We start from the raw sequence: 19,399 nt of genomic DNA, 5'->3' as shown, positions 1-19,399 counted from the left end.
CCATAGCCCTGAAATGAAAGTTGGCCTGCAAGGAAGTGTTTATACGCTCGTGTTTGATTTCATCATCAGTGACATCTTCAAGAGTCTAGTCAATCCAGCGGTTTTGCTGCCAGGCTTTTGTTTTCTCAGCCTTCAAAGGAAGAAGAGCCTCTGGACAGGTTTACGTGAATGGCAGAATGATTCATCCCATGGTATGAAGCATCAAAACCAATTTGCACTGCAGTATTGGACACTGGCCTTTTTTCTTTCTTTCTGTCTGTGATGTCTATATTTCGGAGGCGTTACAGTGTGAATATTAAGGTCAGCTTGACATATTGGTTGGTTGAAAGTAGAGAGTGTGTTCCCTCATTATTAAGAATAACATCTTCGTCAGAGTTCTGTCTGTCTCCTGTATTTATTTAGGAATAAATCAGCAGGCACAGTTTTTTTCTAGGGGTCTTTCTGGGAGAATATTAGCGTCTGGAAAAATATCAGCATGTTTTCTACCTACTGATGTGAACAGAAAAAGAAAATGGCTGTCTAAAAAAAAAGAAGTAGCTCAAAAAAAGAATTATGAACTTTAAAAAATGAAAATTATATTTGTCCATATTCGATATAGACGCACAGAAAGGTCTAGTGGATCTAAAATTTAACCTTGTGGTACACTACAAGTTAAAAGTGAGTTAGGGAAAGAAGCATGACAGCACCTCCTGGGATTGTGCTTTATATGTCTTTGAATAACAGCTCTATGACAGATTTAAGAAGTAGCCAGATTTCCTTGTCATTTTTTAAAGGGGTCTTGAGCAGAAGTTCTTCAGGCTTTCTGAAGATTCTCAGAAGGCTTTTTGAGGGGGACGCTGGCATTGGGGACCATTTTTAGGGGAATGTTTTTTCACCAACAAAGTGATTAGCCAAAAAAGTGAAAACTATTAGTTAAAATGTGGCGTATTTTGGCATCATGGGCAGTATGTCCTTAAATTTGTGGAAACTGGATAACAACATGCATCTGGCCCTTCAGCTGATCCTGCTGTTTGCTGAAGCCTCGATCAGAAATGGTCTCAGTGGAAAGGTGGCTGTCATGAATCTGATCTGGACTGATCAACAGGTCTTATGGATTGATTCCAAATTTGTTACAAATAACTGTCAGGTGAGGAGAGAGGTGAGTGTCTACAGCCATCTCTGAACCACGGTTAAGGCCCTGTCATGGGCCTCAGTGTTGTTGGGGATCTTATTAAAATTGATGTAATTATGAACGCAGAAAAGTACGGTCAGATTTTGATCCACCAGCATGGCAATGATTTCAAACACATAGTCACTGCAGTAAAAGCCTACATAGATAGAAAAACACAGAGTGGAGCACAGTCAGTCGTGGACTGGCCTCCCCAGACTCCGGACCTCAATGTTACTAAAGCAGTGTAGGGTCATCTTGACAGAGAACACAACAAAATAAAGTCAATGTCCATAGAAGAGCTTTGAATGTCCTTCACAAGCGCTGGAGAGCTATGAAGGGCTCTTAAAAGGAGTTCATGCTGCACTGAAGAATGCAGGTGGTCATACCAAATATTGACTTCCCATTTATGTATGCACATGTTTCAATAACTCATTGCACTAACTTCCCATTTACCTAGAAAAAAAATGTGGTTGTGCAGGACTTTGCATACTAATACATATCAACAATGCAGTGTCAGCATCTTTTTTATTTGTATTGATTTTTCTCAACATTTTGTGGTCCGTTAGTCAAATTTTAGCTGTGGAAAGGTTTCTTGTTTCTTAGGCATGGTTGTGTCAAAATAGATAGCAGCTGTTGGCCCACAGTACATTTTAAAGACATGATTTGGATAATTTAGTAAGCGTGTGCATCATTCCAAAACTGACAAAACATCCATCTTGGATTGCCTTAATCCCCACAACAACTCAGCACATTTTTAAAAATTTATTTAAACAGTTTGATGACTAAAATCCCACGCTGCACCAACAAATAACAAACGTAACCTTATGTGGTGTTCTCATGTCCCTTTAGTTTACAGAGCAATTGAAACTCCTTTATGCAACATCCCCTGACATCTACATGTCACAATAAAGCTTCTCGACTGCGGCTAGCCCCGGCATGTAGTGCAAGGGGCCAATTAGTCCTACTTGCAGCTTTAATTTTTCATGTTGTGTTTAATCCACAGATCTTCCCTGGCAGACTGAACAAACGAGTTGACTCCAACAGAGCTACGCCTCTCTTCAGTCTACTTGTGGTCTGACGGCACTCACCAACATCAAAGGTAAGCCCCCCTTTCTCTCTACACCTCCTGCTTCCTTTAATCACTTTGTTCAGTTCATCATTGCTGTAATTGCATTTCCTGATTTTTTTTTCCCTTGTCTTGCAAATCCGAGACTTTACTTTCTCTGTTATCGTGCCTCGAAGGAGCTTCCTTTCAATTGGCTTTGTCGCTCAGGTGCCTTATGTGCTTTTTATGTCAATACATTGAGAGGCGTTTTCTCTCCAGTAACTGTGCTCTTATTTCAGCGATCCACACAGTTAAATCGCTGGTGGTAAATGTCAATAGAAAAGCAATGTTAGCTCTCGTGTTTTAGAGGTGAACGGGAGATGACGTCATTCTGGTCCAGTTTCTAAAAACAAACTGTGTAATTGAGTATTTGAGGTGTGAGTCAGTCATATATAAGTGCAAGACAAAAGCAATTCTCAAGTCTCAGTTAAGTTCCACATTGATGTGGTGGAAATAATTAAGTTCATTGCTTCTTCCGAAGCTTTTAGAAGAGCAAATATCAAATATCTTGATCATCAGAAAAGAATGCATTGTAATTATGAATGAATCAGTGCCTGCTGTGATTAAATTAAGACTTTAATCCAGTTTCTCTGATGCCTTGCTGTGGCTTATCTACCTGAGCTCGGGCCACCATATCAAAACCTGTAGACTATGTTACACAATCTTATTCAACAGACTCCCAGTTAATTTAGTTAGGGTGTTATCAGAGTTTAGCTGACTTACTAATGCCAGTCTGTTGCTAACCTCAAACACATAATGTTTAGGAGGATCTAGTCCCTCTGGATCAATCATAGCATAAAATCTACTTGCATCACAGTGACTGTACTTAATAAACATTCATGAGGTCTTTGAGTGCACTGGCATTTTTATATAGCTTTATAACAACACAGCAAACAAAGTAATGGAGTCCTAGTGAGCTTACAATTCAAATGAATGCATTTAAGTTATATTGCATATTGTATCTACATCATGGTAAAAAGAAAGTACACCCTCTGTCAAGTCCAAAGTTTTATATATCAGGGAATAATAAAAGATTCTCTAGAATTTACCAGGTCTTAAAATGATGTAAATACAACTTGAGGTGACATTGTTTATTTTATTATTTATTATATATATTATTTATTAAGTCTTGTGTATTTATTTAACAATAATGCAGAAGCAGTGTTTGGAAAGCTGACTCTACAATACTTTGGGATAAAGAGGAGTTCATGGTAGACTCAATGCCTGCAAAACAAGCCCAAATCATCACTCTACCACTACCATGCTTGACATTTGATATGAGGTGTTTTTGCAGTGTTTTACCAAATGTAGCACTTTGCTTTATGACCAAACTTCTCTGGACAGATGAAGAGCCACTTGGCCAGGCTAAACAGTGCTACCATGCTCTCTTTTTTATCAGAAAACAAGACTTTCTCCTAAGTCGGGGGCGATCGTGGCTCAAGAGTTGGGTGTTCGTCTTGTAATTGGAAGGTTGCCGGTTCGAGCCCCGGCTCGGACAGTCTTGGTCGCTGTGTCCTTGGGCAAGACACTTCACCTACCGCCTACTGGTGATGGCCGATGGCGCGATATGGCAGCCTCGCTTTTGTCAGTCTGCCCCAGGGCAGCTGTGGCTACAACTGTAGCTTGCCTTCACCAGTGTATGAATGTGAGAGTGAATGAATAGTGGTATTGTAAAGCGCTTTGAGGGTCCCGAAAAGCGCTATATAAATGCAATCCATTATTATTATTATTATTAAAAACTCTTACAAACAAGCCACATTTATTCAGTCTCCTTCCAATTGTAATATTATGAACTTTAACATTTAATTGAAGCCTGTAGAGTGTGAGATATAGCTCTTAGATTTTTTTAAGTATTGCATGCGCTGACCTTTGGATGAATTTGCTTGGACATCCACTCCTAGGAAGATAGGTAGCTGTTTTGAATTTTTTTCACATGTGAATAATTTTTCTCACTGTACAGCCTTCTATTTCTTTTGGCTGCTCACTTTTGGACACCACAGCGGCTCATCTGCCTCGCTTTGATCCTATCTCTAGCATCCTCCTCTGTCATAGAAAGCCTCTGCTCGCCCTCCTTCCATATATTCATGACTCTTTTCTTTCTCACTGTAGAATCATGGAATCTTTTGGAAACAGCCTTATAACCTTTCCCTGTCAGCAGCAAACTCTAAGATCATTGCTGATGTCTTTCCTGCTTGGCATTGTGTTAACACACACCTGAATGCCCAAACCAGCAAACTGGTAAAACCTCTGCTTTTTCTGAGGCGCTCACACTTGCTACTTACTCTCTTAAATCCTATATAAGCAGTAATCGTCTGCTTAGTTTCTTAAGACTGCTTCTGCATTTTAGTATATGTCATGTTTTGTAGCTTGTCTCAGGTTTTATTTGTCATATTTTATAAAGGGGTGTACTTTCTCTTCACCATGAGGTTACTTTGTATGTAATATGAAGTACTTGCATAAGATTTTCCACATTATACAGGACAGGTAAACACCAACTGAATTTCTTTTCTTCTAGCTGTGAAAATGTTTAGTTATGGAGGCCACACACCTCGCTAAGCTTTGCTTATCCTGGCGTCACTCAACAATGCTCCTGTGGGCATTAGCACTCACTTTAATGTTCCTCAAAGAAATGCGACAGGAATACTAAATCAGAGGGAGGATCAGTCCCGGTGACAGTGCATTTCTTTCTTTTATTTCCTGTTGCGTCTCTGTTGGAAGTGTTCAAAGCATCTTTGCTATTTACAGTTAGAATATCAGATATGTACTGGAAATGGCAATCATCTTTCAGTAACATGTATTACATGGTCAGCCTAGCAATTCACTTAAAAAAAATGCTTTTTTTTACTTGTTCTTTTCAATAACAAGTGTTTGATGAATCCTGTGTCATTTTTTCAAAGACAAAAAGAAACTATAAACTATCACTTCATCACTATAGTATCTGCAACGGTCTGTAAGTCCCACTTCAAGCTGACTTTCATGTTCTTGAGTAGCTCTTGAGCAGCTTATAAGGGCTTCCTGTGGCTGAGCAAAAATATCCAACACAGCAGCTAAGTGTCTGTCATTATGATGAATCACTTAGCTGTCAGTCACACTCCGTGAGAGCTTTGACGTATTGGACTTCTTAGCAAAGGGTAAAAAAAAATCTCTTAAATTGCTGAAACTGCTGGCTCTGCGATGACACTTTAAGGTGGAGCAATACTACTAATATTTCCAATTTGTCTTCTGACTATATGAAACATCAACAGCGGAAAGAGATTAAAGACTGCACACACACACACACACACACACACACACACACACACACACACACACACACACACACACACACACACACACTCTAGGAGGAGCAGGTGTTTTTAAGTACCCAATTGTGCTGCTGTGAGCTGCATCCTCAGATGTGCATCAGATGGGTTTAGGCAAAGAATTAATTTGAGCTGCCTCTAGAAGGGGTAAATTGGCAGTAAGGGGTGGGGTGGACTGGGGGAACAGCACCACCCGCCTAGTCCCTAATCAGGTGAATGTTCCTAACTCAATATCGGGCACCAATGGTCACACTCAATTATCCTCATCCTCTACCTCCCAATCTGTTCCCCCAATTCCCTAATAACCCCCTAGCCAACTCCCTCAAGATATGAGGCTTCTGCTCTTGTTGGCCTCCTCAGGAACGACACATCCAGTCAGTCTCTGGTCTCTGATTCTTAAAATTTACCAAAGTCAAAATGAAAACAGTGGATATTTGGGGAATATGTAAGAAGTTTAAAGATTCACACTTAGCATGTTTACTGGGAAAAGGCAATAATAGCTCTGTTGTAAACTAACCTGATGTGAATCTGGATCTCACAAATTAGCATGCCATATTTTATGTTTTATCTTGATTGAAAATTAGATCATGATAAAACAAACACTGAAAAAAACCCTAAAAACTAATATCACATCATTTGACTCGCCTTAAACTTCCAAAATGCCTCCCGGCTGCAAAGCATTAAGGGTTTAACACCCAGTCCTCAGTGGAATGACAGGTTAGTTTTACAGATGCACTTGGCAAGTTTCCACATTGGCTGTTTCAGATGGTGATACGAGGTAAACTGCTGGTACACAACATCAGCAGCCATAAATCCTGGTGTGTGTCTGTACACAGCACTGCTTTACACCAGAGGAGGAAAAGACAGGACAGAGCTCAAATCTTTGCCGTTCCACCTTTCACTGGTCAGAGCGTTTGTGTAATTTAGGCAGATAACCAGACCGCTGGCGCCTCACTCCTTTCAAGCTGTTCTTGAGAATAACATCAGTTCAAATGTCTGCCAGTTTACTACAGAGAGGGGTTTGATGGCAGAGGGTCTTGTCATTGGAAGATTTGTTTTAGGGGAGTCCAACAGACCTGATGAATAAAGTGCCAGGGATTTATTACAGGATTTTCCAGCAGGCCTTTGAAGTGAGCGACTGCTGCCTCTCATCTACCAATCCACACTCAAAAATGTGGCCGTGTGGATATATTTATTACCGGGCTATTTTTAGAGCGGTGAGTTTTTGCTAAAGCGCGTTCACTGCTGAGGAAAAGCCTTGCAACAGTGCAAGTGAAGCGTCAGCTCTGCACATGGAATATGAGCTTGTTTTCCTTTTAATTAAAGATGTTTACGCCTTAAGAGTAGTGAGATGTAACCCACTTCTCTTTGTGGAATTAATTAAACATTTTTCTTTTTTTTCTTTCCTTTTTTTAATATCATCTCTTTGATTAGTTTTCATTCCTTCCACACATAAACTTCATGTAGTGGCACACACAAGTGACACTCCAAAACCCTTGGAGTTGTATTTTGATATGTTTCCACCACATAAAGTTTGGGAGTAATTAGGGCGTATCTAAGACCATGGCTATGTTTTTATCCCCTCTGACCCAGGCCATTATCAAACATCTGCTGAACCAAAGCCAAAAATAAAAAAAGAGGGCTGTCATGGTGGAAGTGGGGAATTCTTCAGATGCCCCCTCCCTGACCATTCTGGGCTATTTTAAGTATGGCCAGAAGTTGGTGTTTAATGATAAGCTGTGGGGCGTAGCTGACATGCCTGCCATATAATTCCCTTTATGACTCAGGAAGCAATGGTTACATTGCCCCCCTAACCCTCCAGGGGTGTGAATCATTAGAGTCTGTCCGCAAGTATGCCCAATCAACATGGCCTATGGGACTCTATTTCTGTCACTTATCTCAAGTAGTGGATAACTTTGAAAATAGACAAGGATGCTATTTTTGAGCGCAGTTTTCCATTTCCCAGCCCCGTTTCCATTTTGAAACCTGACCGGCTGATTACCGTAAACTCATACCAGACAGAAATGTTTTAGGAAGAGCAATTCATTTAAAAATACTAGATTCTCAAGAGTTATAATGAGAGATTTTGCTCCTGTAAACGGGAAATGAAACATTTTCTTTTGTTCAGATGGTTGTGGAGTTTAACTTTGGAAGCACATTCTCCTTGGTAGTATTGCAAGAAAGAGACAGACTCCACTCCAAATAAATAAATGATCAGCATGTAGGAAACTTCAAAGAGGGATTGTGTGCTTCAAAGGCCCTTATTGGTGCTCACCGGATCCTATTGTAAAAGAAGGCTCTTTTTATGCACACATGTACACACCCTTTGAAACCCATACATTCTGTTTTGGTATCCAAAGCTGTTTAAGATTCAAATGCTTGCATCTGCATTGGTGAACCCCTGCTGAGCTAGACCGCCTCCTCGAGACAAGATCAGCTAGAAAATATCCAGAATGCTTTGATATAATGCACCTCCTGACTGAGTGTCAGCTCTTGATTTTTGTAGAGAACCTTCTTGTTTAACCTTCTAGTGTCTGCCACGTCAACCAATATGCAGTATACAGCATATCATGACTTGTAAATGAATGCAAATGTCTTTACTGATGCACACTGAAAAAATTGACAGTTTCTTAACATGTCAGGTTGTTAAAAACGTGACAGTTTGTTGGAAAAATATCTATATTTTTGTTTATTGGGCAATCCACCCTGGCAAAATTGGAATGTTTTAAATATTTTTTCTTCTTTTAACTGTGTTTTTCTCCCACCACAGACTTTCTCTATCAGTTGCTGTTGCACGCTAACAATACATTTTCAATTAATCACATTATCACCCTTAACCAGTGAACAGAGGAATCTGGAGGCCCTGGGATAGCTGCCAACTTTGCATGATTAATGTTCCAGCTGTAAAAAATGGAGCTACACTTTGAGTAGTGAAGCTTTTTTTTAAATATAAAAAGCATTTTTTATTTTTTAATAAAATGTGGACAAACTTTAATAATATGATGATGCTCCAATACTTGTTTCTTTACCTTTGAGTTTACTACAAAGTCAAGTAGTTAAAAGAGCCGTATGGTGTTTGCTATGTTTCACTTCTATTTTAATCTCTTCCATTTTCTCTTTTGTCTTCCCTTTATTTCTCTTTCCCGTCTCTCCCAGCTCTCTGTTCCTTTTGCTGTTTCATCCCTCTGCTTCTGTTTTGAGAGAGGGATGTCTCTTTTCTAACAGCTCTCAGCCTGCTTATCTACTAGGTCTGTATTACTGTGGGTTTTGTATGTCCAACCACCCATTTGTTATTGTGCTGTCAGCCCCCCCTCGATATCACACCACCATCAGTTATGAATATCGGGCTGTGTCTGTGTGTGTGTGTGTGTGTGTGTGTGTGTGTGCCATTGATGTGCGCTGTAGCCTGCTAATGTTATTTGGAAATCCTGATTGTTTATGATAGATGGCGAGTGCGTGCGTGCCTGATACCAGGCCTGGGTGTCCGTTTGGGTGGGAATCTTGCATGTGTTGGATTTGTGCCTGTAACAGCGCCTGTGTGTCAAAATGCATTATGGCTCTCTGCATGACTATATCCAATGACAGCGCCGTTCCTCCACGCTTATGCCTATGACTGTTCATTTGTAGGGCTGAGATCATATCCAGAAAGAAAACAAAACAAACAAACACAAAAAAAATCTTTGCTTTTGTGAGTCTGCACTGTGCTGTTGCATCCCCTTTGTTGTTTTTAGAATTGGTGGATTAGGTATTTATTTTTCATCCCTGATATTCTTGCAGATCTGCAGTGAATGTTATCTTCGGTGCCAGGATTGTCTTAATTATAAGAAAGGCTCAAACTTCTGAAAGCAAACACATAATTGGCACCCTGCAGTGCATCCTCATTAATGTGTTTGCTGTGCTGGCCTGCAGTATCAGAGACTTTGTAGTCACCCTTTATGAGGAGAATCTGAGCATGTCCCTTCAGGGTGTTGGCTGGAGAAACCACGGTCAGAGTGAAAAAGATTTGTCGGTAACAGATACACTCTTTGTGTTATAACCCTATTTCCCTTATCCAGTCACCCACCCTAATTGTTCTATTTTCATCTGTCACGGTGGTCTTTGTTAAAGCTTGTGTATCCTATCTTGGCCAGCAAACAAGCCATTTGTTTTGACTTTGATCTGGAGGCATGCGTCAGCCATTTGATGTCACTCATCCAGCCTTTTTTGGGTCTGGGTGTGTTAAATGACCTGGTGCCCCCTCTTCCTCCCCCTTCTCTTCCCTCCCTTCTTGACTTGGAAGATCTGTAAAACCGCGACCGACACTGAACATGGAGGATTATGATGTTCGCTCAGCCGCCAGCATCCTGGCCTCAGTGAAAGAGCAGGAGGCACGTTTCGAGCAGCTGACCCGCGCCCTTGAGGAGGAGCGTCGCAACGTCAACCTACAGCTAGAGCGTGCCAATCTGCCTCCCAACCCCCCCACCAGCCAACCACTACCATGGCAGCAAGTGGTGATGCAGGTAAATGATGCCAGCACACTGGCCAACCACCCCCCTCCACTCCTTGTCTTTTTCAACCACCAACCTGCGCTATCATGTATCTCCCTCCATGCATCTCTCTCAAAAGTGACACCTCTTCTGCTCTCGCCTTCCATCTGAGCCGGCTCATCCCATCACCATGTTTGCTCATGGTCATTGCTTTTCATCATTCGTGGGACCCCCCGCAATCTCTCTGTTCAATTTCCCTGTAATTTTGATGCTTGTACCCATTGTATGACTCCAATGTCCTGGATGTTGTTCAGTAATCTGCTGTGCGGTGACTCATCTTTAAAAGCGAGCTAATGAGATTCAACCTCTCATTCTGTCTTCTTTCGCCCCCTCCTTGTATGCCACTGCCATCCAATCCCATCTCCTTTCGCCCACTGGTCTTTGATATTGTCTGGTGGTGGTGCTGATTGGATGTGGCCTTTTGCCCAGCCCTGGCCAGCATCTGGGGGACATTAGATTCCTGGCGAGGGTTTCTGTCAATACTGGCTGACTCTGCAAGAGCAGGAAATGCAAGATGTAGAAATAAGACAGCTGCAGTCTCCTTAAAAATGACAGCAGTCACAACATGCACATTCATTTGCATGCTACAAACTGATGGAAAATGTTGCAATTAAAGCTTTTTTTGTTAAGAACGCCTGGTCAGGTGACATGAAGGCTTATTTTTCTGCTTATTTTCAGTCTTTGAAGATCTGACTAACCTACACATTTCAATTTTGCTGACTTTCCCACAGTATCCTCTCATGTTTTCACTCTCAGGCATAATCACTTCTTTGAAGAAACCCTTTCAGACTGTACACATGTTTTACTAAGTAGAATTTGAAAGCACAGTTTGGTGATGCAGCACCTGTGGTGCTTGGATACATCACCTTTAATCACAGAGAAGGAGGCGGTCTCATGTATTATTGATGTAGCAAGACGTGCAGAGAGAGAAATGCTTTGTCTACATTTGCCTGTGCTTGTATTTGCCCATAGTTACAATTTGTTAACAGTCTGTGCTAGTGTTCATTTTTTTTAAAAGGCTTGCTGCAAATTTGGTCTCGTGAAGGGTTAATGAAGAGAATGTGGGAAAAGTGTAAAAGGGTAAAATAAACTTGTCAGTCACTCACACCAAAAAGGTAATATATTGCTCTGTGTGTAAGAGAGAAGGAGGGAGAGCGAGACCCTCCCCTCCCCAGAGGTTAGCCTAATTTGGAGAGCATGAGGGTGGGAATAGATGTTTGTATCTGTGTGTGCCTGTTTGTCTGTGTCTATATGTCAGGTTGGGTATCAGACGCCACCTCTCTGAGGACATCTCAGGCCCTCCAAGGTTTGGAGGCCCATCTCCCCCCACCACTTCCCCTGCCGGTGGCGGACGCCCTCAGACATCGGTGCGTTGGTGGTTCTCTGTCTCCGGGGGTGGGCGCCCAGGTACCCACCGGCTCACTCCTTGGCGGCTGCTTATTGGGGCCTGGAGCCTGGGGCTCGCTCGGGCCACCTTGGGGATGGGGTGCCCTCGGCCTCACGGCCCGGGGCTCGGCCACTCAGGCACAGCTGGCTGCCGGCGGAGCTCACGGGCACGTCACTGCAACCCCCCCTGGCTTCTGCTCCGCGGCTGCTGAGTGACCCCTCATCTGGGACTCTCCTCAGCTCTTTCTGGGATAGTGGCGCGGCTGCCCCTCTGTTGGTCTTCCTTGGTCTCTTGTGTTCTGGGGGCCTCTGGATGTCTGGAGTCTTGATCTCCTCCATACCTGCTTCATGCCCTGGAGGTCGGGGCAGTGGCCCCCCACACCCTCTAGCAGATCATTACATGAAGGAACCTTTTAAAAACAAGCGCGTTCATGCTCACAGGTGTACACACGGGTGATCACACACACAAATTACACCCTTTTTGGCTCCTACCTCAAAGCACACTGTGCGCTGTCGATCTCACGTGCTGCACAATAATGTTTAATATTTAGTATTTACTGTCATATTCTCATATATCATTGTGATCTTGTTTATTACTCTCGTTTTCTTCTGCTTGCTTTCTTTTTTCTTTCTCAACAGGTGATCCAGGTGATCGATATATGTATTTTTTGTCTGCTTATTCTGTTGGTTTTTGTTTTTTGCCCTTTTTCCCCGTCCCTCTTCTCAGGTTTTTTTCTTTCCCTCTTTCTTTCTCCACATTCTCTCCTCCAGTCAAGTCTGTCCTGTATTCAGCAAGTGAAAATAAAATAAACAATAAAAAGTTGAATCAAATGGACCATTACGGCAAGGCTGGGATGGTCCATTTGGTAAAGTAAATCCGTTGGGCATCTTTCTTCGCCTTTAGACAATAATTCTGATGGCAAAAGAACCAAACGGGACAGGTTTAAAAAAAGAAAAAAAAAAAAAAAAAAAAAAAAAAAAAAAAGCCTAATTTGGAGAACAGCGAATTGGCTCTCACTCACAGACATCCCCCTACCCTGACTGTTTGTGAACCAAGGGGTTAATTTGGCACAACTGAATACTGTTGTTTACCTGTTTACATCACTTTGAAATGTCATTTTGCCACCAGGAATTTTCCTGCTGGCGTTATCGTAAATGCGTAAATGCCAGAACAATTTCTATGCAGGCATTTGAGGGTGGAAGGGGACATTGATCAGTGCCTGCTCAGCACCCAAGTCCTTGGCAGCAGCCTTTGCCCAGCCTTTCTGTGCCAGGTGTTACCGTGTCTGTGTCGTGAGATGCTCTCCATTCAAATAACAATGTGGCACGAAGGATGAGGAATTCATCAGGTTTATCTCTTTATCTCTGCCTCCTCCTTGTTCAGCTCCCGAACACACACACATACTCTCATGCAGTCCAACAGCTGTATGATGGATTACGATGGCGCATGGATCATTGACTCAAGGTTCAGATTCACAACCCCGGGGCCAGACTCAATGCATAATTATTTCAAGTTGATGTCAGGAAAGAAAAAAGTGGACCCGCTCTGATGAATGAAATCACATGCAAGTAGACACCTAATGAGCGCAGTAAGCCACTGATCTTGATAGCACCCCACCACAGGGCGCTCACCTCGGCACAGACTGGGTCTCAGCATCAGTGGGCAGTGCACGCTCGTTTATGCCTTTATCACTGTTGTCAGCTTTTTAACACAGGCTGCTCAGTGGTCAGCAAATAAACAGAAGCGATGGTTTATTTAAACATATCCTCACAGCACTTCATGACCTGTTACAAATGAAGCACTCTGATGCTCAGTGCTCTCAAGTTTTTTTTATAGTGCCCTGAACACAAACTAATTGACTCAAATGTATCATACAATCATGGTTTGACAGGCTCATTTGGAAATATAGCACATTTTCCACAATAAATTTGAAGCCAAGGCTCGTCCTTATAGTATGTATGTTGTTTGCCTTTTCACATGTTAAACTGAAATCCCAGTGACTGTTTGGAATTTGTGGAACTTCGTCCATGTATTCATTATCCGCAGAACATCATTTATTTATTTATTTATTTTCATCTCACGCAACATGAGATCGACTTTTTGTTATTTGCAAAATGACTCAAGAACTATTAGATGAATTGCCATGACGTTAACAACAAACATTTGTGATGCCCACAGAAAAAAATCTTTGGAAACTTGCAGTAGGTTGTCATTATGTTATCGTTTTATTACCATCACAGTGTATTGAATATATGAACGCTAACCGTAAACCCAGAACCAGCTATTCTCTATTATTGAACAAGAAATTTGTGAAAAATATTGAAAAAAAATCTGCGTTTGACTTCATAAGCATCATGAATGGTAACAAGATAAATATCCCCAATTTGAGATGGTACTTTTTGAGATAAACATAAGCGGGATTGAAGGATTTCCCTATATGGAAGGTTTCATCTCATTGTTGATCCACGTTCCAGTTGACTCCCAACTCTCTCTCAACTAGCTTCTTCTGTGCTAAAGCCGTTTCTCCTGTCTTGTCTAGTTTCTTGTCATGCTCAACTAGAACTTTCTGAAGCAGTTGTTCAATATTTCTGGAGTCTGGAGTTGAGCTGTCAGAATGGTTGATATCCAGGTTTTCCTGGTCTTGATTTAACTTTGCTGCTCTAGCATTTGTTTACAGTAGCAACTTTCCGTTCGATCCCCATGTACTGCTGCCTCCATGTATGCTTTGGCAAGTCCACTTAAACTTTTTGAGAACTCCAGCAGCAAAGAGTGGTGTGCCTCCTAAAGTTCCCCCAAAACACCTATAACCACACCTTCTCAGGTTTGGACAAAGACTCTTGCATTGCCAATCCAAGACGACTAGGTCCTTCAGACCTATCCTATGAAGCTCTCAGTGCACAGTATTTTTGCTGAAGTTACTAATCTATAATAATAAATTACAATACACTTATGGCTCATTGTGGAATAAGGACATTTTGCAAATTGACTTGTTGCAACAGTGACATCCTATTACAGTACCATGTTCAGATTAATTTAGCTCTTTTCTCGCTCTTCTTGCAGTTAGGACCCTGGCTTTAGTAAAACCATGATCAAATTTGAGCTATGGTGTGGGCTATTGAATTGCAGTAGCCCAGAGGAGAATGAACATCCGAAACTTCATGCTGCCATTTTTCAGGCTGTCAACTTTTTTATTTATTGCCATTGCCTACAGGTCAAACATTGTTCAATACTCGCTTTTTGAGCACATCGATGCAAAGTTAATAGTATTCATTATCAGCTTTCAGATTAATTTTTAGTGCTAATTAGCAAATATGCTTACATGTTAAACTAAAATGGGGAAATTGCTAAATGTTACCTTCTAAAAGTAGGATGATTCCTCCCGTGTTAGTAGTAGCCTCATACATCAGTGAGTATGGTGACAGACTCGTGGTGTGTTTAAACGAAAAAATTATTCAGGCTAAAGCTGAAACTTTTTTAAAATTAAAAGTTGTTTTCTTGGACAAAAGATGTTCTATGATATTTTTCCGACAGAGCTTGGAGGCAAAAGAAAAGTTTGAACAATCAACAAATCAACAAACCACCCACTGTCATTTAAGTCTCCCCATGTAGTTGTCATGCACACATCTGAAGAGGATTAAGAAATATTCAAGATTAAGATGTTTCAAATATTTCTTTATTTTGTTTTGGACCTGCATGAAATTAACACAAGTTACAAAAAGGCAGATCACAACAATATGTTTTAATCTCTCTATTACAAAAGGTTGTTGTAAACACCACTGCCCTACTTTCTAATTGAATTCTAATCCTCATTCACTTCAGTATAACTGTTTATGAATTGCTGCCAAGGAAGAGAATTAGAGTGTTTATGCTACACTGTCCTGTGAGGAAAATCAAAACGAGGCTGTCGGACTCTCCATTAGCTTGTCTGATGAAATTATCAGCAGAAATTCAGTGACACGGACCAGGGAGCCTTAGAATCTGTATCCATCAATAGGATCATGCTAGGATCACACGCTTCCTTTATTTGCTATCATGTTAGCCTCCCATAATTGATTTTGGCCTGAAGGAGTGTTATCACCAAAGCTCTAAAAGGTCAAGTAGTGCATGGTGACGGACCTATCTGTCGAGAAAGGCAGACAGCACTCAGACAGCCACGTCTGTCTGGAGTTGAGGGAGAAGGTGACCTCATTTTATATACACCAGACAGCTAATCTACCCACGGCACTGCGCAGGACATGCATAGAGCCCATTGAAAGGTGCATATAGCAAAGCTACAGTTTTGCAAAGCAACTTCAGTGAAAAGGAAACTTGGGATAATTTTTGCACTGTGGATGCTATAAAGTGTTGGTGTTTGGTTTTCTGACACTATAGTCAGTGGTCTTCTAGCATAGCAGAGGCATATCATCCCTTTGTGCAAATGATGTGGGAAGTTTTCAAAGGCTTGTGTGATTTAGAGAGAGGGAACAGTGCTGCCTTTGATCTGTGCTGCTGTCTGTGTTGAAGATGTACAGGCCCCGGCCCTGCAATGGCACCACAGCGCTCAACCAACAATCGCCCCAACCTCCCTCCACCCACTTTCATCCCCAGAACACACAGCCCCCCAGCCCTGGCTAAGCACAATGGATACAAAGGGCCTAGGGTGCTATAGCGACAGAAGATCTATCCCTCCACTGGCAGGGCCCGGGAGCCCCTGTACCCTCGTAAATCACCTGCCTAACAATGAGCCTTAGTTTACCCCCCCTCCCCTCCTCTGTCTTCCTCTGTCTTCTTCCCTTGCTGTGGCATCAAGAACCTTCTTGCCTCCCATAAACACTCTAATTACCTTGGTGTGAAAGTACCTCCTTTGTTTATTTTTGTGTGCCACACTGTTCCTGTAACCCTCCTACAACACTTTTGTCTCATTACAGAGCAGCCTGCAGAAAAGTCACATTAAAATTTTAATAATGTTGCTGCTTGTTTTCCATGGCTCTATATGGAACACCTAATTATGCCTCAACCTCAGTTTAAAGGGTCCTTTGTTTGCTGGATGTGACAGTCACAAAAGTTTCTGTTCATATTTTCAAACAATCTTTGGAAAGAGGTGCACATGAGGCAAATTGAAAGGCACTACTGTTGTTCAGGTGGAAGGCTGGATTGTCAGTAATCTTAGTGTTGATGGTACAGTTTTTCTTTACAGCTTGTTAACATCTGAAGCAGTGTTTCTCAAAGATTCTTGTTTCAAGATTTGTTCATTTCCATAGGTCTTATCCATAATAGCAGCATGGCTCTAGGGATGACAGCGTAAGCTCTTCTGTTAGTTGCAGAGGGGCTTTGGTACTGAACGAAATGACATCTGTTAGATGGATTGCCATGAAAGTTTAGTCACTGCGACTGGTGTCACTTAAAGTTTGCACACTACTGTTGACTATATAGGCAGTGCATTCTCTCTATGAACTACTATCTGCAGAGAATGTGTGTGTGTTGTTTTATTTTCTTGACAACTGCTTATCCACTCAACTTCACTTTTGTGAGGTGTATTGGTGAGCACCTAAAGACCCTATAGCTGTTGTCATTGATACCCTTTTCTACCTTAGTAGGAGAAGACTGAGCAGGCTGCTGTCTGTAGATATTATGTAGATATCTAGAAGCAATGTGAAGAAACATATATCAGCTCTTCTGTGTTTTTTTAAAATAGCAAATGTAGCTTGGTAACAGGCTTTATGTTGTCAGAGTCTACATTTTAACCATGATCTTTTCCTAACCTTAACCCTAAGCACATTTGGTTCCTACATCTTAACAAAAGTCCATCTTCTGTTTATCCAGTTCAGGGTTTCATTGAGACTTGAGCCTCTCTCAGCTGTCATAGGTCAAACGGTTGGGTACGCCTTGGACAGATCAAACAACTCACTCTAATAATATGGGTAATTTAGAATCACCAATTAACCTAACATGCATGTCTTTGGACTGCGGGGAGGTAGCCGGAGTACCTTTAGAGAACTCATACAGGCAGATTATTCGAGCTCCACACAGAAGGGCCCCAGACACCCGATGGATTCATATCCAGGAGGCAACGGTGCTAACCACCACACCACCTTCATGTCCTCTTACCAAAGAGGACGTCAACAAAATAAATTAGAAGTTGAGTTCTGAAGACAAGTATGTTCAGTGGGCTGCAAGCTTAGCCTGTCTTTTATGTGTGTGTGTGTGTGTGTGTGTGTTCACAGCTTGTTGATGACTGCAGCGTTTTGTAAACTCAAATGGTTACCACTTGCTTCAGTAACTATGAGCTGTCTCGCAGTATATTATATGACCAAGGCAGTTCAAAACAACTGACGAGCGATTGTCATTTTTTTGGTCATGACTAGCTCATTTAGTCTCATGTTGGATCTTTAAGGTCCGTGTAATTATTCTGCTTCCTGTGCTTCTTCTTTAGCTACTTCTTTGTTGCGTTGGCGGTATGTTTTGTGTCATTGTCATACTGAAAGACTGATCCACGACCCACTTTTAGTGTTCTGGCTGAGGGAAGGAGGTTCTCATCCAAGATTTTATAGTACATGGCATGATTTGCAAAGACCTTTTGGGCAAACATCCTCAAAGCATAATGTTTCCACCTCCGTGTTTAACTGTGGGGATGGTGTTCTTTGAGTCATACTCAGCCTTTCTATTCTTCCAACCATGGCAAGTCAAGTTGATGCCAAAGCTTGATTTTGATTTCATCTGACCACTACACTTTCTCCCAAACCTTCTCTGAGTCATTTAGATGTTCACCGGCAAACTTAAGAGGGGCCTGGACATGTGCTTTCTTGAATTGGCGGATTTGCAAACTTGGAAAATCAGCAGGAGATCAAATAATTATTTTCCCCCACTGTATCATGTAAAACTGGATAATGTCTGGACTGCAGTTTGAGAGCAATACTGTTGAATCATTGCAGCTAAATGCTGGCAACCTGAATCAGCTGTGTATTTTGCAGGCACGCCCCATTCCTTCTCAAACAAATAGCTGCAATCAGTCACTCACACTGAGAGCCTCAATCAGCTCATTCTGCACAGGCTCACTCTGATCATACACTGCACTAGTCAGGTTACAAATCTAATAAATGTATCATACACTTAGGTAGGAGAGACTTCTACCTACTACACTGCTCAACCTAAAAGTAAAATGCAGAAGGCATGTGCCATTATTATATTTTAGATAATGTTTTATTCAACTTGCTTCAACATTAAGAGTCAAGTTCGTGGCAGTGGCCCATGAATCAAAGTGGGAACTGCTCGGAAGGGAAGGGTAAGTCGTTTTTGTGTCTCATCTTGGTACCGGAGCTGACGTGGAAGGACAGAAATTTTTAATTCAAGGATCATGCAGATTCTTCTTGTTCAGGTGAACAGGAAGAGAGAGAAGTTTGAAGGGATGGGCTGTGGGCTATTTATATTCCTCTGGGGCAGCTCAAACCTTCATCCTTCAGATCAGCTCCAATGTTGGTGGACTTAATGCCTGTCCTGTTGCACCTCCCTCCCATTTGATCACAATCCATTAAACCATTACCCTCACTAAAAGCACTAAGAGGTGCATCTGAAATCTGCTTCCATTTCCTTTACAGTGCACCACATAGGTGAACAGACAGGCTAAATATCTCTGAAGGGCACTACCTCGCCTCAGTGGGAACATTGTGCGTAACATGAAAGTCTACTTATACTCTTGAAGACGGGCACGATACTCTCCCATCTAACTGACTGTTTGGCTTGGTTGTTAAATCCAAAGACTGATCCATGTGTTTAAAATAAACCTCTTCTTTTGCACGAGACCCCCAGCGCCACCTGAGGAATGTGACCTAACCTTTACAAGCGTCCAGCAAGATAACTAAACAAGGCTAAATGGAAAACACTCTTCGAACTTTATAGTATAGCTGGAGGTGTTCAAAGTCTTGATTTAATTATCCCCATGAGTTTAACATA

The 19,399-nt window shown here is 41.8% G+C and overlaps 1 protein-coding gene across 6 annotated transcripts in view; it reads left to right on the top strand.

Moving 5' to 3' along the window:
* Window positions 1-19,399, top strand: part of arvcfb (ARVCF delta catenin family member b) — a 256,754-nt gene that overhangs the window by 100,076 nt on the left and 137,279 nt on the right. For 5 of the 6 annotated variants that reach the window (XM_063488912.1, XM_063488911.1, XM_063488910.1 and 2 more), the window contains exons 3-5: window positions 2,154-2,249; window positions 8,714-8,805; window positions 9,837-10,056. In XM_063488912.1, coding sequence (XP_063344982.1) covers window positions 9,865-10,056 — 192 coding nt within the window. In that variant the 5' untranslated portion in view covers window positions 2,154-2,249; window positions 8,714-8,805; window positions 9,837-9,864. The remainder of the gene's footprint in view (window positions 1-2,153; window positions 2,250-8,713; window positions 8,806-9,836; window positions 10,057-19,399) is intronic. The other variant, XM_063488916.1, reaches the window with a different exon arrangement.

The sequence above is a fragment of the Pelmatolapia mariae genome, linkage group LG12, assembly GCF_036321145.2.
Source record: "Pelmatolapia mariae isolate MD_Pm_ZW linkage group LG12, Pm_UMD_F_2, whole genome shotgun sequence".
NCBI lineage: Eukaryota > Metazoa > Chordata > Actinopteri > Cichliformes > Cichlidae > Pelmatolapia > Pelmatolapia mariae.
Note: the sequence above shows the minus strand (reverse complement) of the source record. Positions and strands in the feature narration are given on the sequence as shown.